Consider the following 27,349-nt stretch of genomic DNA (forward strand, 5'->3'; position numbering starts at 1 on the left):
GAGCTTGACCCTTTGGGGCCTGTAGGTTTTGTGGTGGTTGTTCCATTGAACAGGTGTGTTTGCTGTGCATCCTGTGGATTGGGATCTGGGACAGCTAAGGTTACTCGGGTCGTTGGTTTGGATGCTTTTGTGTTCTGCAACACTTTCCTAAGCAGTTCTATAGTGTGGCAGAGTGCCTTGTCCAGCATTAGGGAGGCTAGGGATTCAAACACTGTGTTAGGTGGAGTGAGCATAAGTAAAATGAATCTCTTGCACTAAGGTTTCCCAGCAGACGATTGGATTGTAGCAGAATGATCAGGAATTAGTCCCCTCACCTGTTACTGTTTTTCCCCTGTGACTTTATGGCTGGTCAATGTATATATGCATGGAATATACACACATCAATCTCCCTGAACACCCTCAAGGTCAGCACAAGATGCCTAAAACCAAAGTCATTATTTATTTTTGGCTCTTCTCTATTTTCTCTTCCGTAAGACTCATATTAATAATCTGTTTGTATAGATTTGTTTACCTATGTGGGTTTGTCATAATGTAGTTAATTAGTAATTTAAACAGTAAGTTAGAGTGGTTGTGATCCAGTGAAAAACACTGATAGTGTTTATTTTCATGCTGCAGTCGGAGCAAACAAGCTTCGTCTGCCTCGTGTGTGTTTGTGTGAATGATAACATATTTATTTTGGCTCTGGCAGTGCATGTATTTATAAAATAAGCGATAATGTCCAAAGTGAGGCACAAGAAGATGTTAAATCCATCAAGCTGTTGTTTCTGGTTCATAATGTTCGAAGAGAAAATAAAGGGGAGAAAGGATAAATGAGCTCATGATCCTTTTGTAAAATGTAATGAATCATATGTCTTTAAATGAATATTCTGTTCTGGCCATAAATTTTAAAGTGCAGGAATTCAAAAGTGGCCTAGGCTATATTCATCTTATGCTAGAACACTTCAAATTCCTCTCAAGTCGGTCTGTACCAGGTAAAATAATAACCTACCTTGTCTATCACCTGACTGTTAAGGTCAAATTATCCTGATCGCCAAGCACAGAAAATCATGCTGAGATGGAACATTAGTTGTGAATAAATTAATTCATAAAGACCTCTGCTAGTGTTTCACTTAATACATTTCTACTTAACATTGGTATTTTATAGCTCTATGCAACTGTGCTGTTAATTGTTACTGGACTTGTTTATACAGCAGTTGCATCGTCATTTTTCTGATACTCTGCATACCTGTCTCAGTCTTTACCAGCAGTTGCTGGAGTTGTACCCCTGGTATCACAGTATAGCCAGACTAGACTGAACTCACAGTGCTCTCTGTCAGGTGGCTGTAAAATGCAACAGATGGTGGTCAAATTATGTTTTTGTACCAAACAGAAGGATAACTCCTTCATTCTTAATCAGTGTACCCTGGTGGGCCGTCTTCAAAATGCAGCCGCAAACACACAGGCACACATACTTACACACTGTGCTAGAAACTACTGAAATACAGTACACACATATAGGTAAATAAGTGTTTGACAAGATTATTTACTGCATTGTTGGATTGCATTATTCCCCTCTTGGTCAGAACCAAGTAAGTGGTTTCTCCCTATTTCCAAACTTTAAGATAAAATGAGGTAATCACGTATTAGAGTATGTGAAAATTAGTACATATGTGAAAAAATAAATAATATGATACCTTTATGTTTTTGTATATCAGCACATGATTAAAAAAATTGTTTGGTTCTTACCACGTTCAAAAATTACTTAAATAGAGCCGTAGATGAACAACATGACATGTTACAATGTCATTATTTATTTAACAAAAACTAAGCCAAAATGCAGAAGCAGTGTGTGAAAAACTAATTACACCCTTGTAGCAGCAATAACTTGGAGTAATCACTTTCTTTTAATACTTTATTAGACTCACATTGTTGTGGAGGAATTCTTTCTCACTCTTCTTTGCCATGTTGCTTCAGTTTATTAAGTTTTGTGGGCATTCGTTTATGCACACTTCCCTTGAGGTAGAGGTCTGGACTTTGACTGGGCCATTGCAGCACCTTGATTCTTTTTTTTTCTTTCTTTTTTTCCACCCAGTGGCTCTGTTGTAGATTTGCTGCTAAACTTTGGATCATTGACATGTTGCGTGAAGTCATTTCATCCAAGCTTTAACTGTCGGACAGATGGCCTCAGATTTGATACTAGGGTACTGTGGTATACAGAGGTTATCTCGGTGACTGGAAGGTTCCCAGGTTGCCTCTCCATTTTTGTTTAATGGTTGTTAAATAAGTAATGACCCAGTTTAATATGTCATGTGTTGTTATTCATCTGAACGTGTATTTAACTAATTTTAAGACCTGGTAAGGACCAACTGAGTTTACACGTGGTCATCATCTCATTGGCCAGGCCTCGGCGGTCAGGCAGGCGGTGTGGACACGCAAAGTTTTGAATGCAATAACTTGAGAACCAGGCGACATAGGATTTTGAAATTGATACCATAGGTGTGTCTACTAGGAGGCTGTTGGGTACCTGCAGTGTAGTGCAGTTTTGTTATCATGTATATCATAGATATACCTTAAAATAATCATGTTAAGTGATACACCAACATTATGCCCACCTGCCTAATGTAGCACTGGTCCCCATTTTGCTGCTAAACCTACTCTGACTCATCAAGGCACAGACTCCACGAGACCCCTGAAGTTGTGTTTTGCTGTCTGGCACCAAGATGTTAGCAACAGATCCTGTAAGTCCTGTACGTTGTGAGATGGGGCAAATGGATCGGACATGTTTGTCCACCCCATCCCACAGATATTCTATTGCACTGAGATCTGGGGGAATTCAGAGGCCGAGCATACACCTCAAACTTGTTGCTGTGCTCCTCAAACCACCCTTAACCGTTTTTGCTTTGTGGCAGGCTGCATTATCCTACTGAAAGCTACCCAGCTATTCTGTTTCCATAAAAAGGAGCACTAATGCTTACGTAGGTGGTAATGTCAAAAAGTCTCAAGGTAATATTTAAATGGATGTCAGGGCCCAAGGTTTCCCAGCAGACCATTGCTCAATGGTCCAGTTCACACTACCTGAATGGCTTGCCTTCTTCCCATAGTGCATCCTGGTGCCAGGTGTTCCCTAGTAACACACACGCACCCAGCCATTCCCTAGATGTAAAAGAAAACATGACTCATCAGGCGAGGCCACCTTCTTCCATTGCTCTGTTGTCATGTGCTCATTCTTGATGCTTTCAACATGGGAACCCCGACTGGTCTGTGGCATGGCAGCCCCATAAACAACAAACTGTGGTACACTGTTTGTTATGCACTGTCAGAATGGACACTGTATAGTTTTAGCAATCTGAGCTACAGTAGCTTGCCTGTTGGATTGGACCCCCTGGTTCACCCTTCGCTCCCCACGTACATAAATGAGCCTTGGCCGCCCATGAACCTGTGGCTCATTCATCTGTGTTCTGTCGTTGGACTACTTTAGATAGATACTGACCACAGCAGACTGGGAACACCCCACAAGAGCTGCAGTTTTGGAGATGCTCTGTCCAAGTTGTGCAGCCATTACTATTTGACTTACTACTTGTGCTTTTGTTTTCCTGCTTTTAAAGGATCAACTTTGAGGACAAAATGTTCATTAGCTCACTAATATATCCCACCCACTAATAGGTGCCATGATGAAGAGATAATCAGTGTTATTCACTTCACCTCTCAGTGGCCATAGTGTGATAGTGACTGGTGTATCAGCCAGCTAATTTACATAATTTTAAGGAACATCATAAATGTCCAAAAAATTCACTGATCCATACAGTCTTTGTATTTGTATCTACCTGAATATGTGCACGCCTAGGGACTCAACAATAATAATGTTAACCTGGCTTTAAGCATCATTTGAGCTTTTTAGAAAGCTCTTGTCGTTACCGATGACAACAATGAGGTAATATCATTATACTGAAAAGAAGAAAAGCTTTTTTTTTTAGATAATCGTGATGCCTGGATTAGTATCGGAGTTGAATCTGCTCTTTTATTGGTCAAAAAAAGGCTCATTCAATTTGAAAACATTTTTGCTATTGCAATAAAGTGAGAAATTACCCTCTGTAATGCTGTAGGACAGTCTGGATCTGCCATGTAGGAACAACAATAACAGGGAGGATCGTCCAGTTAAGATTTATCCCCTACTTTTTTACTACAAAGAGACTGATAGTAGTTTCTCTCTTGCTTGTTGTGTTGTTGTGCTTCCTAAGAATGAAAATGTTTTTGTATCTGTGTAGCATATTAATACTGTGCTGAAAGTGGCTTATATGTAAAGAGGGCGAGTAATTCTTTATACCTATGCTAATTGAATTTATGCATGTTGGTTCCCAGTTGTTTAAAAAAAGAAAAGAAGTGCCAAACAGCCAATCTGAAATGCTTTTTTGGGGTTAATATTCATAGCTCATCTGATCAGAGCTTATGTACAATGTTAGTAAATGCATTACTCAGTGTCCGCTCCTGCATCCCTGTGGACACTTATGCTTAACATACTAGTGCGCACTGATACACAAACACAAACACACACACATGCGCAAAAGCAGCGGCTCTTTAATATTTATGGTCTGCAGCATTACTTATCATTATAAATATTTATTGTGATTTACTCTTTTGTCTGGGTCTTTTTCTCTCTCTCCCTCTCTCGCTCTGTTCTTCTGTCTGTTCCTTGCCCTGGGGAAACCAAGCAGCTGCTCGTATCAGTGAATCACTGTGATTTTTTTTCCTCTCCTTGGGTTTCAGAAGATCTGCCTTTTTCATTTCTTATTTATCGTATGCCCTCAGTTCTTGTTGTTTTTTCCTCTTTTTCTGTTTTACCATTAGATTGCTAATGGTTTTCAGGTGTTGCTCTGATTCGCTCTGTGATTCTTTGCCCATTTCTGCTTGGATGACATTCTCTAGTGCTCGTGCTTTCTATCCACCGAGCACTGAAAATATGCACATTATGCATACTGGAGTTTGCCTTCCCCCTTCTCTCCTCCTATAGTCGGTATTAGCGGTATTTCTCCTTCTGTCTTGTAACCTTCCTGTGATGTGTGTTTTACAGGTTCTGTGCAGATGCTCTGCGTTTTAAGGCTAAGGCACAGTGATAAATGCCTCAAGTGGGTGGTTATAAATTACAGAGTTGCAGATGAACCCACCGCTACTGTTTAGACAGGCGTTTTTTAGGGTAATAGTCACAACAGCAATTATAATTCATTATTGTAATAAAAGGGGTGAAAACCAGCTCTCTCCTGCTACTGAATGCTCATACAGAGTTTCTGTTAATAATGGGGCCCTCATCATGGGTGTCCTGACATTGTGAAATGGGCTGTGAATGGGAGTCCGGCGCAGAGGGTGAACAAACAGAAGCTGAGAGTTATAAAAAGCGAGTGCTTTCCCAGAATTGGTACACTATCAGCTCCCGTTCCAGTTTGATTTCTATGTTGGCTCATTTCTATCTGCACAATATTGAAATATTTGTTAAGAACTGGAAGCTTTTGGTCACAGGAGGTGTTAAAATTACAAGTGATGTTTAGTCAGAGCATTAGCTGGTCTATAAAATGTGAAAATAATGTGTCTTTAATACAAGACTCAAGAAAAAGGTTTCAAATTAACATATTTTTGGCTTAAATTCTACGATGCTAACTTTACATTTATATAAATCACTACTGAAAATCTAAAAGTACTTTTGGTTTGTTTGTTCGCATTTTTCTGCTGTTGCCATTGTCATTGTGTAATTTGTTGACCTCAGTTCTACTACTTTTATTTATAGACACATTTTTGTCTTTCCCTTTGCATACATCACCTTTGTAGAGTTTTCTTTACTCTTTATCGTGTCTCTACATCCTCCCTGTTCTTGTGTTAATCTCATTCCTTCATCACTGAGGCCAGAGGAACACAGGGAGACAGAGAAGGGGAAATCAAGACCTGCTGGTAAAGTGAAGCTGCCAGACGCTGAGAAGTGTGCATTAAGCCTTCTCACTGGCAGCTCAAACTCTGTCTATAGCTTATGCCCACACTAGAGTCATCTCTCTTTCTCTGTCTTACTCCTCGCTTCTCTTCTCACTTTCACAGACTTCTTTTCCAGAGGTCTGCATGTGGAAAATGAAAAAGTGGCTACGTATTCATGCAAAGACAAAATTTATCTTGCAAGCTGCCACAGTGTGCCGTGAAAGCATCCCCTCCTCTTTGTTGGAGACATTGTTAGAAAAGCGTTAAACTTTTATCTCTTTCTCGTTCCCGTTGTCTTGCTGTTATCTGGGTGGTCAGGAGATAATAGAAACAGGCAGTTCAATCCTGTCGGCAGGCGGCGGTTGCTTTGAGCACCCCCACCTGCTTGTTAATGGTTTGAAGAAATAAAGCAGTCGTAAATGTACACTCGCCATCTTCATTGCGCTAAAGTGTCTGCCATAAAAACACACACACACACACAGACACACACACACAGCTCCCATCAACCCCAAGCAGGTGCTCTAGGTCACAGCTGGAGAGAGAAGCGGTCAGTCCTAGTGCGATCCGAGGAGGGGAGGTGTATTTCATTTCAGTTTTGCTGTTGGGGTTTGAGTTTTGTGTCTTATCGCACAGCTTCGTGTGTCCGATATGAAAGTGAAGAAGAATGTATAAAATTCACTCATTAGCTCAGTCACAGGAGTGTTGAGTCAGTAGATGTTCAGGATATGTGATCATTAATTGGACACATGTCTGAATAGCCCCAACGTGGTATCTGAGTTTCTGTGCTTTTTCCAGGCTGCTGCTCTGCTGAGTCTTGCTCTGTAGAATTGATCAGAGACACAGACAGGCTCTATACGGTCCCATGTTAGTTTGTGGGCATAGAAACAGAGATCTGAGTGAAAGCCAACACCATGTTTATTTAATTAAATTATTTAAATTACATTTAAATTATTTAATTCACTTTTTCACACGTCTTCGGTTGGAATGTGACTTGTTGACATGTCCCCTGTCAGTTATGTTGATGTTAATTTACAAACTCAGATCGCCAATTTTTTAAAATCCATGTTCTTTAGAGGATTGTTAAAGGATGGAATTACATTGTTCTGTAACTTAAAACAACTTGAATTAAATAATAATAATAATGCACCTATATGCATGATGAAACAGCTTTAGTTTGATTTTGTTTCTCCTGTCTGCAGTAGCATTACATCCATCCATCCATCCAACCATTTACTTCTGCTTATACAATTTCAAGTTCCAGAAAGCAACATTCAAGTTGAACAAAGCAATTCGGTGTTCCCCAAACTTTGTAGTGTAAGTTCACTTACATTACTCCACCAATGCACAACACAGGAAACACTGGCTTTAATTAAGATTTTAATGTCAAATTGATCTGATTAATTAATCTGTTCATTAAAGAAGTTGCGTAATGTTGATTGTGGAGTTCCTAAACTTTAGCAAGGGCATCTTCACTTATTATGTGGACCACATGGCCATATCAAAAGATATTACCATGTGACACGTGTATACAGTATTTCAAAGCAATTTAATCACCAACACTTCTGTCTGCTGGTTTGTAAGTTTGTTGCTGATGATTAACAAGCAGAGCTGTTGTGACAGAATTCTTTTAATGAAGTATATTTTGAGAGTTAGTGAAGTACGGTTCACCATCGCCATTTTATTTTGAAAAAGGATGCGTCATGCGATCTGACTGTGAAACCGACACTACACGCTTACTGCCTAACAACGTGATAAATGAGCCTGAGGTTACAGACACGGAAGCCGATGGCCGTTTTACCAAAGACTTGTATACCACCCTTTTTGCATCCAGAGGACTCACTACCTGCTGGTCATTTAAAAAAAAAGTGCAGTTTTAAGACACCTTGTACTGGTTTTACGTCTCAGACCTGAAAATACCTCTGTCTTTTATTTATAACTATATATAACGATGTCCGTTTTTCACTTTACTTATGTATAGAAAAATAGACATGGATGTTAAATGATCATGTTTTTTAATGTTAATTATATATCGTATATAGTGAGATGGCAAAAGAGGTTCTTCTTCGTCTTCTTTGTAAGCTCCATATTCATTGTGTAAAACAAAAGGCACAAATTTACACTAAAAATTGTTCAGCAATATCTATTCACAAAGAACATTGTACATGTAATGTACTGTACTTGTACTGATTTAAGTATTCACAATGATGTAGGGGTGTTTGATTAAATGATTGTTCTCTGGGCCTTAATTCTTACGTAGCATTTATGAATGTTAATCTATGATTTTGCCACAATCAGTAGTGTAACCAGAGCAGAGGAACCCAGGTTCAGGACGATAACCTTGTGGACCGTCTCCTCCACAGTCACTCTCACAGACCGGACAGCTTTACTTTTACTGTTTATGTGCACATGTGGGTCCGCATTTGCTATCCCTTCTTTGTGATTGTGTTTAGGTGTGCAACACTGAGACAGAGGAGGTTGTCTGTGTTGGGACTGGGGGTCATCTCTATTTTGACAGCATGCTTTGACAGGCAGTAATTGGTTTCCTTTTCCATGCCTCCAAAGCTCCTGCAGAAAAAGCAATTTTGGTAGCCAATCAATTCAAATTTTAGCTCACTCAAGATAGAGAAGCCCGTGCAGCTTTAACCTCCTCGCTAAGGAAAACGGTCCTGCAAACCCCCACTCCCTCAATCCCAGCCCTAACTTACACACATACGCACACAGACTACCCTTGTCTCTCTGCCATCCTTGAGGGGAAGCTCTCATTTCCGTTTTCTCTTGAAAGCAATTGAGTGTAATAATAGCTGTTTATACTGTAAATGGTTGGGGTGCATTTTTACCTCAAAACTGAATGAACCTATGAATCTCTGTCCATGTGTATCCTTCTCACATGTTCACAAACATATGCGCACACATACACACACCATCCAATACAAAATACAAAAGGTAAATACACAGGTACTCACACACACACAGAACTGTGTTTGCCTACTGGCTCTGCCCCTGTGATGTGAAGAAACACATCATTTAACCAAACTGGTCAACTGAGAACTAATTTCTTCTTTGTAGTTACTGCCTGAGGACCCTAGGGTTTGCAGAGTTTATAGTGGCAATCAGCAGCACTGTGACTCTTTGTGCAGAAACTTCTTAACAATTTAGTTTGGACTCTGATCAGGACGCTGACTCTGATACCTCAGTGCCCTCCTCCTCAGCGCTATTACAGTCTAGGCCCGGTATTTATCAGTACATCTGCCGCATAGTCTGTACACAGTAGTAGAACACAGTAGTGATATACCTAAAGTGTTTTGTGCTATCCTGGTATACAGCATTCACTTACCAGAATGCCGCCTTTACAGTTTTTTTTTTTCTTTTTGAGTTTTTCTAACTCTTTCAGTTATTTCAGTGGCTCCCTAAAAAGTCGTGTTTCATGAATCCATTAGCATGAAAACTATTTATCCGCGTGAACCATCACTGCACTTTAAATGGTGGTTGTAATTGTCTGCTAGGATTTTAGTCACATTAGTAAGGCACATTGCCCAGCTTTATTTCCATGTCATTTCTTTCCTCATTAAGTCCTACGCTCACTCTCTCCCTGTGCACCCCACCTCAACTTTTCTATCACCTCCAACTCACTGACTAAGAAAGAAGTTTAAGCTGCCATGGCAACAAGGGGCAAGTGCATAATACCCTGGTGTCAATGATTCCGATTCCCAAGATGTTAAGTGGCTGCAAAATCCCTCCGCCAACCAGTCTCTGCCGTCCATCTGCTGAGGGCCTTCTGTGGCTAAAGTTGAAAGTCTTTGACATACAGTTGGCAAAGTGACTGGGCCATGGCGATTGTTTGGCTGAAGAAAGGAAGCATGCTGGTGAATGACTGGAGGGGAGTGGATGCCGGCTACCTCTCTTCATTTCTCTTTCTCCCTGCCTGTCTCTCGCTCTGCCCCGTCTGTCTGTCTGTCGTAGCGAGAGCAGTTCGGCTGTAGCAGCAGAAGCGACATTAGCTCCCAGGCTGGGCTCGTGCTCCTGTCACTGCCTCGATAGCTGTCACGCTAACACCCCTGCCACTATCATTGGAGCACTTATGGGCCTGTCACTCACCTGGGAGCAAAGGGAGGGAGGGAGGCACCGAGGGCCAAGGGTGTGCTAAGGGAGATACGTGCAGGAGAGGGGAGAACGTGGAAAGGCGCTCGGATGCAGGGAGGAAAGTGAGGAAAAGACAGAAGGAAAAAGGGGAAGATAGTGGAGGAGAAGGGATGGGCTGAAATGCAAAGAGGGAGAAGGAGGGGGGGCAGCCAGCTGAGCGGCATTAAATGATGAAGTCATTCAGACTCAATAGATGAAAACTCAAAGGTTAACATTAGAACCTGACTGGATTTCCAAACACTCCGTTTGTATTTAGCAACCCGCTCTCTACTTGTTCAGCAGGATGTGCTCCATTACACTTGACAACTGAGAAGGGGCCATTCGGACATTAAAAAGAAACATCGATTTGCCATCCAGGACTGTGATTCAGTGCTGGTCTCTGATGGACCCTCTCCAGCCGCGATCCATCAGCACCAACACAACACCCCGTGTACACACGCCAGTTCACGTGTACACAAGCAGGCGTGTGTGTTTGTGTGTGTGTTTGCAAAGACAGATTGCTTTAATGTGGCATTTCATTAAGCACAAGATTTCTAAAAGTGTTGCTCTTTCTATGGTATTTCTTCTGACACCCCTTTTATCTGCAAAACTTATGACAGCAATTGTTGTTGCTTTTAAGGCAACTGCGGGTCATGCGGGTGAGGAAAATGTATCACTCCTCCCATCAGACTTAATCCAATCAACACCTTTGGAGCGTGAAGCATGGCTTTCATGTTTTATCATAGAGTCATAGACAGCTGTTAGAGTGAGAAATTTAGGAAAAGGAGCAAAGTGCAGTCATGACAAGTGAGCTTATGCTGCCCCACACTTCAACACAGACAGGCACAAATGTATGCAGAGGAATAGCATAACAGATACATTGTCTCAAATGGGATGAATATTTCATGGCTGGTTTGTGAAAAAAAAATTATTATAATGTGTCTTTGCTATCATGTCACAAAACTTCAACATTAACTTTCCTTCCTAATTGGCTACAGCACAGAAAATCAAGGTACACAGACACATGGCACAAAACTTTTTTTTTCCACATGAAAATAGTTTAGCCAAATGATGCTTGAAATTGAAAGTGACTCAAAAGTTAAAGTGGATGAGAAGCAAAAAAAAAAAAAAGTCGGGATAAAAAATTAAAATCGACAAACGACAGGAACTGAACATACTGTAAAACTTTACTGGGAAGCAAATAAACAAAATTAAACATGATTTTAAATGTGTGTCTTCTTTTTGTTTTTGGGTTTTTTTGCCCGTCTAGGCCACAGACGGAGATGCAGGCACTTTTGGGATTGTGCGGTACTACTTCACTGATGAGCCAGACCAGTAAGACACAGCTACACACACACACACACACACACACACACACACACACAAGCACATTAATTTTTCATTTATTTGGCCCCTTGTTAACAATTGTACCGCACTGTTTCTGGCACACAGCATCACCAGAGACAGCTGAGCTACAACAATGTCTGGCGCTTATCTCAACGTCTGCTCTCTTCAGGCCACAAACACACTGAATTGCACACCTAGAAAAACAAACACTCACATAATTCACTCATTAATTATCTCCAATGTTTTAAAAGACCACCATTACTGTGGCTTCCTATAATATGTATATTTTTCTGTCTTTAACAAAATTATTTAATTATTTATTTAACACAATACAGGGACCTCCCTGCTCACAACTCTGTATTATGTATATTTGAGGAGCTTTGCATGACAGTTTAAAATCTGTCTTTAGCTGCCTTCTCCATCTCTTAAAGCCAGCTTTCTCCTGATTGGCTCCCTTTCACAAACAAAAGATTTGGGTGCCACTTGCATGGGACTTCTGGGCTCTCACCCAGAGCTGTGTCATTTTCTAACTGCTCTCTGGGTTTCTAGTTTCATAGGGGCTGCTTGCCAGAATTAATTGGCCCCTTTGGAGCTGTAGTCCAAAGATGTAAATTTCCTGTGGTAGAGAGTGGTCCGTGGGACAATGTTGGGGGTTTCTGTGCTTACAGCCAGAGCTAACCATATTAATCTTATGAAATAAAGTTATTGCGGTGCACTTGTAGTCACAGGAAGAAAAAAAAAATGGGCCTCTAACCTCACTTTTCTCTTGCAGGTTTTCAATTGACGAAGAGACAGGCTGGGTCGTTCTGCAGGCCAGCCTTGACTATGAGTTAATGCGCCGCTTCACGCTGACTGTGCTGGCGAAGGACGGCGGTGGGGAGGAGACCACGGGGAGGGTCCGAGTCAACGTATTGGACGTAAACGACAACGCGCCACTCTTCCAAAAGGAGGCGTATGTGGGCTCTCTGCGAGAGAACGAACAGACTGTCCAGTCGGTGGCGCGAATCAGGGTGATTATAAACGCATAAGGTCGAAGAAGCACCTACACACAAAAGGCGGTGGAGTTTTTAAAGCATGCTTACTGTACAATTTGTAGGCAAAATTACATGCTCTTTACAAGACAGTGTGGTAAAAGTGTCCCATTTATAGCTGCTGTAAAATACCCCATAAACACACACCTGTGACCATCGCGGGTTTTAAATATTAACACTCGAGACTAAAATCAACATCCATAATGGTATTGAAGTGCCACATAGCAACAGTTTGTTTGGTTGCAATAAACAAACTACGTTGTAAGATAAAAAATAATGTTTATTTATTATTGATTTGAAATGAAATTATTCCACACACTGAGCACTCAGACAGAATATTTCCCCGTGTTCTCTTGCACTTATTTGGTACATTCACATAAAAACTACACCCTGCTATACAGAATCTCACTCAAACCCCACCACAAATCTGACTCCCAGACCTTTTGGCTTTGCTGCCCTTCTCGTCTTTCTTCCGTGTTCCTTCTCTGTTACTGTAATCACGCAGTAATATGTTTGTCTGCACTGTATCCAAAAAGAACAGGTCAGCTTGCTGTGTTGGCCATCAGTCACTGCCACACATAAGGCAGAGGTGCGCAGGCACAGTGGTAACCAGTGGGTCAGCGTTTGCTTTGATTGCACCCACAAGAGAAAGACTATTACGTCCCTTGTGGCTTTACGCTGCCACGGTTACACTATGGCAGTTTGCCTTTTGCATTGTGGGAACCGAGCTGATGGCCAGGCTCAGTGCTTTGGCTCGCTGTGTTTGATTAGTCTGAGCTAACCTTAAACGCTGCTGATATTAATACGCCGCCTCAGGAGGAAGGGGAGGGAGGGAGCCGGTCTCATAATTGTGTGTGTGTCAGCAGTATGCCTTGGAACCTCTTGTGCACACACAAATAAATGTGCGCGCACGCACACACAGAGTACTCCAGGAAAACAGGGAGGGATGGAGGAAACGAAAGAACGCTGAAATAGAAGGAGAGGGTGTTTTGAGAGACAAAGCAAAGAGAGGCTCTTGTGTTGTTTGCTTTTTGCCTTGGAGATTTGTGCCTCCTACCACTGCGCTTATGCTTTCTAGCTAAATCTTTTTTCATTTTCTCAACACTCCTTATTCCTTTGCTTCCTTAGCCGCTCATCTATTTGATTTGCTGCCCCCAACTCCTCTTACCTTTGAGTGGTAATGCAAAACTATTTGTCGGAATTTGATAGAGGAAGACGGTCTGGAAGAGAAAGCCACAGCTTAGGAAGTTGTGGGGGAAGAAAGGTATTGCTTACTCAACACTCTGGCGTTAAATCAAAGAGGAGAGATTTGTGTTATGGAGGGAAACAAGTGAGTGTTTTTGACAGCCTGTCCAGCCTCTAATGATGCCAGTGAGGGCCCAGTAGACTCCCCTCACAGCCGGAGGACTCGTGTTTAAGTTCCTGCCAACTCGAGAATAATGAGGGGGTGTCATCATTGTTGTTGTTGTTGTTGTGGATTAGACCTGCAAAGTACGGTTTCATCTGTCCTCTGCCTGCTTGGCTTGTCTAGGCTCGGTTGGTGTTCATCCAGTATTGACGCCTGCGCCACTAATAGCCAGAATCAGCTTTAATCTGTCCAATAACATAGCGACGATGACTGACACTTTCCTGGCTGCACATATACACTCAGACTCAAAAACGCCCATGCTGTGCAGACATATAGTCATAAATATTATCACTGTCTAATGCAACATCTGTCCCATCGCACTCTGCGAGACTTTGCCTGTCGATAGCTTCTTTTGCACTCCCTCTTCAAGGTGGGAAAACCCCACCATTATTACACCTCACTGCTCTATATAAAAGGTAAAAAGGCAAAATAAGAGTGCTTTGACGTACCGTCCTAAAGCCGGCAGTGGAGGTGGTAATGTACTGTATGCATGTGTAAAAAGCAGATCCAGAAAGCTGAAGCTTTTGTGCACAAAGTACACCTTTGATTCCGCTAAGCCAGCATGCTATCACACTCTTCCAGCATTACGTCTGCCACCATTAAGACACACTGGGTGTATAAAAAGGCCTACTGAGCCACATGTTAAAGTCACTAACATCGTCTACTTTCGCACACCTTGTGCCCAATCACAGGCTACGGATGAAGATTCTCCTCCCAACAACGTGTTGACATATACCATCATTTCAGCGTCGGCCTTCCCTGATTACTTCCGTATCATCATGGTGGAAGGCTACGCAGGTACGCAGATGTGGTTGAGTTTAAGAGTGTGCGTGTTAAGCTAAAAAGGATTGTTTATACGTAAGTTTTTGCTTGGATTATTTGGGATTATAATAATTATTTGACCAGCAATTTTACTAAGATGTGATGTTTGTGCGCCTTCCTCCAGTGATCAGTGTCATCAGACCTCTGGACTATGAGATGGTTCCCAAGGGCATGATCTATCTGACAGTGATGGCCAAAGATGGGGGAAATCCAGCCCTCAACAGCACTGTTCCTGTTACGGTGGAGGTGATTGTAAGTATAACCCTGCAACATACACACAACAGCAACAACTTAATGACACACAGCCACAACTGAAGGTTCAAGTATCAGTTCCTCCCGCAGTTTTTGCTGACAGCTGTCAACAAATGCAGACACAGAGCAGTATTTTGCGAGTACACAGCTTTTGACTTGGTTTAATCTTCAGCATGTTTTCCACCTGCATAACCCAAATATAAACATGACAAGTATGCAGCCTTATTCAAGCTGTGAATGTTTTCTACCATCTGGTGCTTTGTACATTCTCTTAGATGAAGACTAATGACCTTAAGCAACAACTGTCACGTCTTGCTATGTACTGTCCATCGGCATATAGCAGCTTTTATGAAGCCTTGCCTTATGTCTAAAAATGTTATTGACCTCACATTATCACCAACGGGATGGCATCTTTTCCCGGGATGTCAAAGACATTTGAATGCTGTTCTTCCAAAGTTATTTACAGCAAACCGCAAGCAGATGTGATTTGAAGTTTAGTTGTTCTGGGTTCAGGGGTTTGTTAGTTGTTCCAGGAAATAAAACCTGAAAGGTAGGTCTCAGAGGACTCAAACAGTTCAGTGTAACTAGAGTGCTTGCACAGAGGTCACAGAGGTTAGTAATGCTAAATCTATCAGAGAAAACGTGCATTTCCCCATTACCATTGTGCAGCATGCTTAAGCGGCTGGCACTTTTAGGATTATAAACACGACTTTAAAAAAGTTACTAGTACCCTAGCGGCCTTCAACCTCTGTTTTCTTTCTTAAGATTAGCTGATGTGGAACCTGCATGTAATTCATTAAGACTTAAAGATGCCCATTTATTGACTTTATTTGCAACTAATATTTCACAAATAACTTCATTATATAGTAACTATTTTGATCAAAGCTGAGATTCTTTCTAATTCCCATTTCTCCAGGCAGCATTTAATGGCAGACTCTGCGACAGAAATCCTTACAGTCTCCCCACTTTTAAGACACTTTTGCCAAACCCTTTAAAAAATAGGAAAGAAGCACACAGAGCTCTTATATCATATGTAGTGAATGAACACAGAGCTTCCTTATACTTATAAAAATCCACATTGCAGTTTGTGACAGGTGTCACCAGCCTCATCTGGTGGATTGTTTCATATGTTTCTGACTTACATATTGCTTTCAGTATTCCTTCACTGTTTACCTTCTCAATCCTTTTAACCCGTGTCTCACTTCAACTTTGTTTGCAGCTTTATCGCAGTCTGTGCAGCTATCTGAGCTTCCAGTTCGCTTGTCAGTCTTATCAGTAAATGTCTTATTTTGAGGCACTAGAAAAAGTCACAGCTGTCTACTCGCACCCGCACTGCATCACAGATGTTTTAATATATTAAAGGGTGGAGGAAAGAAAACACTCTGCATGAGGTTCTGGGTTCTGATCCTACAAGATAGTGCTTCAGAGCTTTTGATGCATGTTTCCCTGCAAATGTGTACATGAAGAATTCTCTTTTGTTTCGTGGGACAGACCGTATTGTGATGCTATGCACGGGAAATTTTCACCTATATGGTTTCATATCATGATGCTTTGGGGTTTTTTAGTTATCTTTGAACCATGTTTGAATGCTGATGTGTATGGAGGTTGTTCAAATGTCCTAATTAAAGGCAGTAATGACATCATGCTTGCAAGACGACTCGCGTTGGAACTGTGGTCACAGAAAACTGTCAAATATGTGTCCAAATTCTCACATTAATCAGGGTGCAGGTGTTATATCGTATTTTTTGTTGACTAAAAAAAGAATGAATATTGACCTTTGCTAAGGTGCAATAAATACAGCTGTAAAAATATAACGAGCAACCCAACACTAATAAACAGTCTCTCTGCTGGCTCATAAGCTCATTTCCCTTGATAGCCATCAATTATACATGAAACCTTTTGTTCATAAGAGGAAAAAAAATGGCGGTAGAATGGATGAATCCAGTTGGAATATTCTTTGATATGCACGGACAGTAATCATATCTGTACACATCCTACAAGAGGGAGAAATATTGTGTAAACCAACTGGGAGAGATGTGCCAAATTCATTATGCTCTCTCTCTCTCTCTCTCTCTCTCTCTCTCTCTCTCTCTCTCTCTCTCTCTCTTGCTGTCCTCCACAGTGTCGTGACTCACACCACAGGGGTTTATCAGTGGCTGGCAGCATCACATACACACAATGCTTTGCGCCAGTGTAGCACAGAGCCCAGATAGATAATAGTGCCAGTGACTGTTGTTAAAGTGTTAACATTTCTCAGCGGCTCACACAGTGGGGAAACTCTCTGTGAATAGCCACACAACTGGATGTGTTGGTGTGAAATAGTCTAATTCAGCGAGTGGGAGGTTGTGAGGAAATGTAAATACTCTTACAAAGTCTGTTTTTCACCAGAAGCTGTAGCACGCTGTAGTCCATGATTACTATCAGTATACAGGACTTGATTACTCTTTTGCTTCAGGCAGTGCCATTAGAAGTAATAATAATAATGTTTCTAACTATTTTCTCATATATTGTTGCAACAGTGTCTTCTTTTTTAATATCTACCTCAGCTTGAGCATCAATCCACTTCTTGTCCAGCCTGCTGTTTTTCTCCTAAAGCCACAAAACATAACATTGCATTTACTGGTGGGATAGTTAGTGTAGCAGCTTCAAAATAGTTTCTGATTGGACAGCGAAAACAGCAGCCGGCATGACAAAGTGTTTGAAGTCATAAAATAATATATTATTGGGTCTTTCAGCTCAGTAGCCATCTTCAAAGAGATTCCACCAGCACTGATGCTATTAAAAACGTTTGTGCTTCTCACTGTCTTAATTCCCAAATTTGCTAATCTCAGTGTTAATGTGTGACGACAGTTTCAGCAACTCTTCTTTTTTAAGCAACATTAGCATTTTCTCATTGTTTAGCACATTGACTCAAGCTGTTGTTGATGTTTGTACCTCCCCCAGGATGAAAATGACAACCCACCCGAGTTCAGCAAGCAGTCCTACATCATCAAAATCCCCGAGAACATTATCGCCGGTGAGTCATTTCATACGTTTGGGGTTACAGTTTAGTTGCTAGAATACATTTTTCTGGTCGGCGCAGCCAACACAGCACTTAAACACTCCAGACAAACACCATGTGTTGCACATACAGTCACCGCTCACTCGAGTTGCCTTACTATTAGGATATACAACAAATGGCTCTGCTTTCTTGGGGCTGTGTTTCCTTTTTTTTTTTTCTTTTTTAAAATGTTTTATTTTATTTCCATCCTCTGGCCTGCACTGTCTTATTTGTTTTGATTTTGCATAATGTTTTAAAATTCTCAGTCAGAATAGGATATTGACTATTCAAGGGAAATCACTGGATGCTATATTCATTCTCATGCATGCATTCAAAGGACTCTTTCATCCCAGACAATAGATTAGTTTTCATTCGCTAGAGGGAAATGAGATATTTGACCGCCTTATTCTCTGTCTCGAGTTCTGCCAGATCCTGGCCAGTTTTTATTCCTCGGACCCAATTTTGAAGGAGCGCATAGCTGAGCTGCTTGGACTGGGGCTCGAGGTTTAGGAGACTATGTCTAAAGTGTTTGGCCCTGAGCTGAAGGCCCGAGGCTTGGGATGCAAGGCTGCGCTCAGGGCTAACCCTGCGGCTCTGGCTAGCCTCTCATCCCCTCTGCCTGCCAGGGTATTGATCAAGTCTGTGCCAAGTATGGGCTGTGCCAAACAAGCTGATAATCCACTAATCCATAAACCCACTCACTGTCATGCCATCAGTTGAGTTGTGGATGGGGGCGGTGAAGACATTAGCTCTGTGTTTGCCATTTCAGTCTGTCTCTGCTGCTCGTCTATCCCTGCCTTCTTTCCTTTTTCCTAGACTTCACACGTTTTCTCCATGATACTGTCTCTCACTTCAGTGAGTTGTAACTTTCTTTATGTCTAACCCCCCTCTGCAGGGGCTACTGTGCTGCTTGTGAATGCTACTGATTTGGACGCCTCACGGGAGTTTGGCCAGGCCTCACTCATCTACTCCCTGGAGGGCTCTTCTCAGTTCCGTCTCAACTCACGCTCAGGTACGTGTGTGTGCATGTTGTGTCTTTGTACCGGGGACGTGTGTGAATTTTTTTTTTTTAATCTGTAGATGTAAGTCTATTTTGCTTGATTTTAAAACTGATTTTAGATTTGACTGTAAGATCATGCTGGAAGTGATGGCTTATTTAAATCTGTGTATGCACAACCTTTTGTGTTTTTTTGGTTTGCTTCTGTGCACTTTGTGACTGGCTTGCACCCCGTGTCCACTGCGATCCTCATCAAAAGAAAAAGAAATCTTGTATTTTTTTTCTACTCTACAAACTTCTTAAAGTACCTTTAATAATAACAAATAAAACAAAATGAATAAATATAAAATATAATACTGTTTGCTTAAGTAAATACTGCCCAGAGAGTGAGCTGTCTCTGCGGGGGTTTGCACTCTCTGAGTGTTTGCTGTTGTTGTTCTTGTTGTTTTCTTTTTCCTTTCTTGGCACTTTTGACCTGATACCATGTGTGTTTCAGGAGAGATTACTACCACAGCACTGCTTGACCGTGAACTGAAGTCAGAGTACATCCTGATAGTCAGAGCAGTGGATGGAGGCGTGGGCCCACAGCAGAAGACTGGGATTGCCACGGTAACAATTTTAAATCACTCATCAACCAATAATTTGACCTCAATAAATTCTGCTTCGTCAGCATAGACGCTCCATAGCATGTTTTTTTCTGTAGTATAAAAGCTATGAGGTACTAGTAATCGGACTTGGCTCATCATATTGTATCAGTATAGTGAGTTAATGAAAATAATTTCCCTCTCCCACTGAATTTAGGTGAACATCACCATCCTGGACATCAACGACAATGCCCCCATGTGGCGAGACGAGCCATATAATGCCAACGTAGTTGAGATGAGTCCTATCAACACTGATGTCATCTCTGTGAGTGTATCTAGCCCAACTTGTAACTTGACTCATTAGGTGGTCTTACTAATAGTAACATGGGCACACTGTAATAATAATACTAAAATTACATGTTTATTATCTTCACCAAGGCGGTTATGTTTTTACTAGCATTTGCACACATGTGTGTCATTCTGTCTGTAAACACAATTACATCAATTCTGATATTTTAGGGGTGTAGAGTTGGGTGGGACCTCTGACGTCTCCTTCATGGTGATTGAAGGAGAGTTATTATAGAGCTAATTAAAATAACACTAGGTTTTCAGACTGTTGGCACTTTTTGACTAATTTGATGGCAACTTTTTTATGAACATTACAGTAAGAAATTTTAACCATTTGAATACATGTACAATGTTTTTGAATATTTTGTTAGTTTTTTTCAAAAACTGTACTATAAAAAAAACACTCGAAATTATGTCAAGATTATTAAAAGGGGTTTCACCAGGGCAAATGGCAAAAGCCCGAACTTTGCATATGTTGGGACTGCAATACAAACTTCATAAAGTGCATGTAAAAAAAAGAAACAAACAAAGAAAAGCAAAATGGATTTATACAAAATACAAGATGTTACCTTATTACCTGTTACCTTAAAAGTCAGTACTGTGGTCCTGGAGTAGTTTCGTGTAGGACGGGTGGTGAATGAATTTAGAAGTAAGTTATTGAATTTTTTTATATCTTTTGATTGGTGCACTGCTGTCATTTATTTCTTTTTTTTTCCTGTTTTGAATCAGTATTTTGCAGCTTAATTTGATTAATCTGATTTTGAAAACGTATGCCAAAGATGTGTTTTTAATTTTAAAAAAAAATACTCAGTATCAGATACAGGGTGATCAAAGTGTGAAGATTGAATCATCCATTTTTTTCTGCTTTAACTGAAGAACAATATTTGAAATATAGATCTGCATACATACTCAGCTATCGATGGACAAATGGCCGTCATGCATAGGTCATCACAAAGTAAACTCCTCTAATAGCCCAAACTCTCATTGTCCTGCCGGTGTCTTTGGCAATGTGTTGTTGTTAATTAAGCCCTGATTGTCCATTAATTAAAGAGGCGTCAGTGAGTGTAATTAAGGGAGTCCAATTGCTAATTAAAATGTAGCCCGCAGTCATACGCAAAGCAAATTATTCAGCTTCTAGGCAGAGAAAGAAGCAAGAACCCATCTTGCAGTGCAAAAAAAAGTGAAATGAAGAAATGGTGGGGGAAAAGAAATGGAAGATAAGCTTTGCACTGCTAAAATGTTGCCACTTTTTCCTAATCTCCTGTAGTTATTCCTCAGTTGACTTCTTTCATGGTGCATCCAGCAATGCGCTGCATACTGTATGTGTCTCCATGTGCACAGTGGACAGACACAGTTGCTCCTCTGACCATTTTTCAATAAATCTGACCACCCAGGCTTACAGTCCTGTAATTGGCCCCAGTGTAGCCCTGGCCCAGCCAGTGTTTCCATGGTGACAAGAGGCCACCTGCTGAGTCCTCCTGGAGGTGTCCAGTGAGCCGATGAATTTGGCCGCTGTGTCCAGTGCAAGGATCAGCCCACTCAAATCTCAGAGAACCCCACCATCAATGCTGCAGCCTCCACACACACACACACACACACACATACACACACACACACATACACACCGTAAGCCTCCTCGAAGATCGCCTTTCAAAACAATATTCCCTTTTCTGCCACTCTGCAGTCAGACGAGGACCACAGTTCAATAGACAAGGCTAATATATTTGCTCTCCATCTTTTAATGTGCTCTGCTCAGGCCAGAATTGATCAGTTCAGCGGGCCCGGGCAGACACTTCTCCCTGTCTTATATCACCTGCCTTTGTCTGTGCAGTTGCTAATCAATGAGGCTCTGAGATGCCTGCCTACCATGTCCCCTTAATAATTAAATACCTGCAAAACCTTTGTTCCTCTAATGACCAATTAACCAGTTTCCAGCATTTTTAGTCAGCGCTTTGAATAATTGATCAGCTCTTTAAAAATCAGCCTGTGCTTTAGCTGGGCTCCCGGCTTCGTGCATTCATCATCCATCGCAACTCTGTGTCACAAAATGAGACATTACTATTTTTCTTTTAGCTGACTGATGTGTTCGAAAAGTTGAAAGGAATTGTACAAGATGCTCAGCTGCTGTTATTCTTTTCCCTCCCTCTATGTTCCTCCTCCTTCCTCTTCCTCCTTTCTTTTTTCACCAGAAAAAATTCTGTTGCAGATCATCCCTTCATCTTTAAGTTGTTTTTGCAAAGTAAACCACTAATTTAGCTTTTTATATATCTCTATATGTGTGTGATATATGTGTGTATAGTAAACGGTTCTGAGGAAGCTGTCTGAAGAGCTCAAGCAAATGAAAGTAAAGGGTTTTCTTTGCTGGTTTCTCTGTCCAGGTGTTGGCAGTGGACCCTGACAATGGGGAGAATGGGACAGTGATATACAGTATCAATCCAGAAAATCCTTTCTACACCATCAACAGCAGTACTGGGAAGATCCGCACCAGTGGGGTAACACTGGACAGGGAAAGCACAAACCCCAGGGACACGGTTCTTATGAGGACTATCGTCGTGTCAGCTGTCGACCGTGAGTAGTGTGTTACAGTATGATTTTGGTTTGCACTTGTAAAATGCTCCTATTAATTACAAGGGATCCAAAAGCAAGCTTAAATTGTAATGTGTCATTATCACGTTATAGTTTTCAGTTCTCAGCGATGAGCCTCTTTCTCCAAGCCTCATTCCTAAAGTTTTATGTTGACCATGAAACTCTTTACGGTGGCTAATAAACGCCTTTGACCATGAGATATGGTGTGTGTGTGTGTGAGTGAGTGTGTATGTGTGCATATAAATATATCTTTATCTATCCCTTTGGCGCCCTCTTTAGGTGGTACACCTCCACTGCGTGCATCAGCAAGCACCACAGTATTTGTCAACCTGCTGGATCTCAATGACAATGACCCAACCTTCCTTAATCTGCCATCTGTGGCTGAAGTACCCGAGGGACTTCCCATTGGATCCTCATTTTTTAGGGTAAAATAAAAGACTGTGGCTTTGTAAAATGGTATTCCATTGCATTTGGGGTTTATTTTGAACGTGTTAAAATGATACAAGGAAAAAATTAATAGTGAAAATCATAATAATCATGTTCAAAAAGGACCCGGGAGAAGCATAAGTTTGTTTAATCCCAGAATCCCAGCTCCTTTCTACTGTTTAGTGACTAATTATCCACTTTTTTCAGTTTATGCTCTGTCCTATCATAAATCCTTCCTAACAATTTGTTACATGGATTTCATTTTATAACCCAGTAACACACTAGGACATGTAAAAAACTAAAAGAATTCCCCTCTCGCCCTGCTGGTGGTCTTTATCCTTCAAGCTCAGGTCCTCTTTGAGGACCCTACCACTCTCTCTGGCTGAGGTTTTCACGCGGTCGGTTGTGGTCATCTTCCTGATGTACTCATGGATGTTTGTTGTCTCATCCTGGACATCCTGGTTTTGACACTCACTAGTCCTCGGCCTCCTTCTGTTCGCTTAGCATACTTAGGGGCTGGATTTGGGTTGAAACAATCCATGCATGGTGAGGAGCTTTCTTGTCTTGATGTCAGTAGATTCTACCTCCTCCTTTGGCCAGCTTATTATCCCAGCAGGGTATCTGATCAGTGACAGGGCATAGGTGTTGATTGCCCAGATCTTCTTCTTCTCATTCAGCTGACTCTTCAGGACTTGCCTTACTCTCTGCAGGTATTTGGAGGGTGCAGTTTTCCTAATGGCCTCTTTATGATTCCCATTTCCCTTTGCGATTCCCAGGTACTTGTAGCTTTTTTAGATGTCTACAATGTTGCCTTCTGTTAGTGCAATCCCCTCTGTTTTGACTAATTTCCCTCTTTTTGTTAACATCCGACTACTGGTACTATTGGTAAATCCCGCACTTAATGGTGACTTGTGCTATTGGCTTGAAGTTGGCCTCCAGACACAGTCATAAGCTTTCTTATAGTCAATCCACTGAGTATACATGAGTACAGATTTTCTGAACATTTATAGCATAGTGAGGTCCTGCAATCCAGTCTCAGTACCAAAGAAGTTAGGATACTGTGAAATGTAAATAAAAACAGAATTGCGTTTAGAATGAGACATTTTAAATTTGATGTCAGCAACACATCTCGAAAAAGTTAGGATGGAATCAACAAAAGACTGGAAAAGTAAGAGGCACTAAACAGAAACAGCTGGTGGAACAACTACAACTACTGATGGGGCATAAAAAACAAGAGAGTTTCTCAGAAGTAACGATAGGTAAAGATACACCCGTGTGAAAAAATTGTGTCTACAAATTGTGGAAGATTTTCCGATGAATCTTCCTTGATGAAACATCGTGAATGAAAACTGAAAATATCAAAATCTAAAGTGCATAATATCATTAAAAGATTCTAAAAATCTGTGCAGTCCATGATCTCCAGGCCTTCAGACAGGCCTCTATTTACAAGGTTCATTCACAAATACATGTTAAACTCTGTCGTGCAAAGAAGAAGCCATATGTAAACATGATGCACAAACACTGCCATCTTCTCTGAGGCAAAACTTTAAAATGGACTGAGGGAAAATAGAAATCTGTTCTGTGGTCAAACTGATTGAAATTTGAAATTCCTTTTGTAAAACATGGATACTGACTCCTTTGGATTAAAGGGGACAGGGACCATCCAGTTTCTTATCAGTGCTCAGTTCAGAAGTCTGCATCTCTGATGATATGGGACTGTGTTAGTGCCTATGGGCTTGGCAGCTTGCACATCTGGAAAGGCCCCATCAATGACGACAGGTATATTCAGGTTTTAGAGTGACGTATGCTCACATCCAGGAACGCCTTCCATATTTCAGCAAGACAATACTAAACCACAGTTAATGCCATACAACAGTACAGCTTTAGAGCAGAAGAGTGCGGACAAGATGAAAAATCGTGAAACATCATGAATCATAATGAATCATTTTGAATCATCACGAACCAAAAATAGGACAAAGAATACTCAGAAGTCTTGAACAACAACAATCTTGCTGCTGTCATCAAATTCAAAATGAGCTTATACTTTTCTTAAAATGGTCAATTTTAACAGTTTAAATATTTCTTGTGTTTCCTGCATTTTAATGTGATTAAATTTGGAATTATTAAATGTCAAAACAATTTCTTTCTGTTTTTATTTATATTTTCTGTCCCAACTTTTGTGAAATTGGGGGTTTTTTTAGTAAGTGCTATCCAACTTTTAAGGGAGGATTATATTATCACCATATTTAGTGAAGATAGGCGATGACAGACAGAAACACAAAGTCCTAAAAGAATTTCTCACTTTTTAAAAAAAACCTGACTGCCAAATAACACTACAACACTGAATAATAAGTTTTAATCAGTTAAAATAAACATCATTTAACCACATTTTATTCACCATCTGCTATCTGTTACCCTGTGAGTAATCTTCTATGGGTTTTCTTTTCTCTGTATCGCTTCCTCTCTTTCTTCTGTAGATCCAGGTTGAGGACCCTGACGAAGATAAGAATGGTTTGATTACACTAGCATTACAGATGGGAATGCCTCGCCTCGACTTCTACCTGAACATCTCCACTGGCATCCTCACCTCATCGGCAGTCCTGGATCGTGAGCAGATCGGACAGTACCAGTTGAGGATAATTGCATATGATGCAGGACGGTTCCCTCGTACCTCTACGTCAACCCTCACTGTCATAGGTGAGAGATTCAGATTTTATTTACCTTTGCTTTCTCTGAAATTACCCTAATGTGAAAGATGAAAACCAAAATAATGAAATAATAAAGAGTTGCTTCATTATGGCAAATAGCCCACCTCTGGTTTCTCAAACATCTGCTGGATAAAATGCTGCCACCTGCTGGTGGGACTTGAAAAACCCCAAATGGGGACCGGGCTGATTGCTCTGGATGTGATTGAAGAAGATTGGAAAATCTGCTGCCATTAGTCAGAGAACAGTACACCTGAGCAAGAAAGACAAAAAGGAAAAAAAATGTACTACTCACTGCACCACCCTGCTGCCTTTATTTGTCCTCATGTACATCTATCCGTGTGTCCTCGTGTCTTTCTGTGTGTGGCGTGCGTCAGTTCTGGATGTAAATGATGAGACGCCCACCTTCAACCCTCGCGTGTACAATGTTTCCCTGAAGGAGAGTGTCCCTAGAGACCACACTGTAGCCCGCCTCAGCTGCTTTGACAACGACGCAGGTCTCAACGCTGAACTTAGCTACTTCATCACAGGTCAGAGGTCACAGTGGGAGGTGTTTTTCTGTGTTCTTGGGTTAAAGTTTTTAAAGTCACGGGAGACTTTGTGTGCCATCCGTACCTTCCTTCCATCCATCCATGCGTGTGAGAGTTTGTGTATGTGCTGAGCTCCTTTGCATGTGCCTTTTACTACGTACAGATATTAATGCGCTTAATTTCTAAAATTATGACTTCTTTTCATTTTTAGATGGTAATCAGGATGGTAAATTCAGCGTGGGTTTCAGAGACGGTATTGTTCGGACAGTGGTCGGTCTCGACAGAGAGACGCAAGCAGCGTACACTCTGATCATAGAAGCTATAGGTGTGTCAGTAAACTTGATCTTCTGTCTTTGTCATTTTTACATACTGTGTGTTTATATATATATTTAAATAATGTGGTTTATCTTCAAAGCTGCTCTTGTTTCTTTGTGCATGCATGATAATGGTGTGAGGAAAAAAAACTGCCTGCACATCTGCAGTGATTTCAGACCATTGCTCAACTGCCTTTGTTCCTGCGTGAAAAAAAAGAACAAAAACTCAGAGGTTTTCCTGTTTTGGAAAGCATTGAGTGGGGGTAGCTTATCTGCTGAAGAGGCCAGAGACGCCAGCGCTGGGAGAAGAAGCAGAGATAATGTAAAACTGTGCACATTGTCCTCATTCAGCTGAAAATGACCCAGTTTTTAATGAGTCAAGTATATTATATAAAAAATCTCTTTTAGGAGGATTAATAGATTATTTAGTCTGTGTCAGTGACTGTGTCTGTTTTTGTTATCAATGTCTAAAATTGATGTTAACCTTGAAAATGTTTCAAACGTGTTTGTTTTTGCACATAGACAACGGTCCGGCTGGCAGCCGAAGGACAGGCACGGCTACCGTGTTCGTCGAGGTGCAGGACGTTAATGACAACAGACCCATCTTCCTCCAAAACAGTTACGAGACCAGCATACTGGAAAGTGTTCCCCGAGGAACAAGCATCCTTCAGGTGAAAAACACACACGCCCACACACAAACACACGCTCATATATACTGCAAAACACATCCTGACAGAAATGGCACTTTTAGCAAATTTAAAACTCAAATTTATTTCCTTAAAACACACCGAATGAGTTACAGAGTGATCTCTTTTTGGCTTGGGTTACATTTGTCTTGTCCATACAGGGAGACCCCCATAATCTGAGACTAGCGTGACTGTGTTTGTCTTAATGTGTGTGAATTTC

General features: G+C 41.1%; 1 protein-coding gene across 1 annotated transcript in view; it reads left to right on the plus strand.

Annotated features, from left to right (window-relative positions):
• cdh23 (cadherin-related 23) overlaps positions 1–27,349 on the plus strand; it is a 179,881-nt gene that overhangs the window by 111,638 nt on the left and 40,894 nt on the right. Inside the window, exons 14-27 of the mRNA XM_063491091.1 lie at positions 11,324–11,388; positions 12,173–12,410; positions 14,532–14,637; positions 14,786–14,913; positions 17,857–17,929; positions 18,849–18,965; positions 19,447–19,559; positions 19,752–19,859; positions 22,261–22,450; positions 22,748–22,893; positions 25,372–25,591; positions 25,977–26,129; positions 26,341–26,454; positions 26,966–27,114. Of these exons, the coding sequence (XP_063347161.1) occupies positions 11,324–11,388; positions 12,173–12,410; positions 14,532–14,637; positions 14,786–14,913; positions 17,857–17,929; positions 18,849–18,965; positions 19,447–19,559; positions 19,752–19,859; positions 22,261–22,450; positions 22,748–22,893; positions 25,372–25,591; positions 25,977–26,129; positions 26,341–26,454; positions 26,966–27,114 (1,920 nt within the window). The remainder of the gene's footprint in view (positions 1–11,323; positions 11,389–12,172; positions 12,411–14,531; positions 14,638–14,785; positions 14,914–17,856; positions 17,930–18,848; positions 18,966–19,446; positions 19,560–19,751; positions 19,860–22,260; positions 22,451–22,747; positions 22,894–25,371; positions 25,592–25,976; positions 26,130–26,340; positions 26,455–26,965; positions 27,115–27,349) is intronic.

Source organism: Pelmatolapia mariae, linkage group LG13 (assembly GCF_036321145.2).
Source record: "Pelmatolapia mariae isolate MD_Pm_ZW linkage group LG13, Pm_UMD_F_2, whole genome shotgun sequence".
NCBI classification, from domain to species: Eukaryota; Metazoa; Chordata; class Actinopteri; order Cichliformes; family Cichlidae; genus Pelmatolapia; species Pelmatolapia mariae.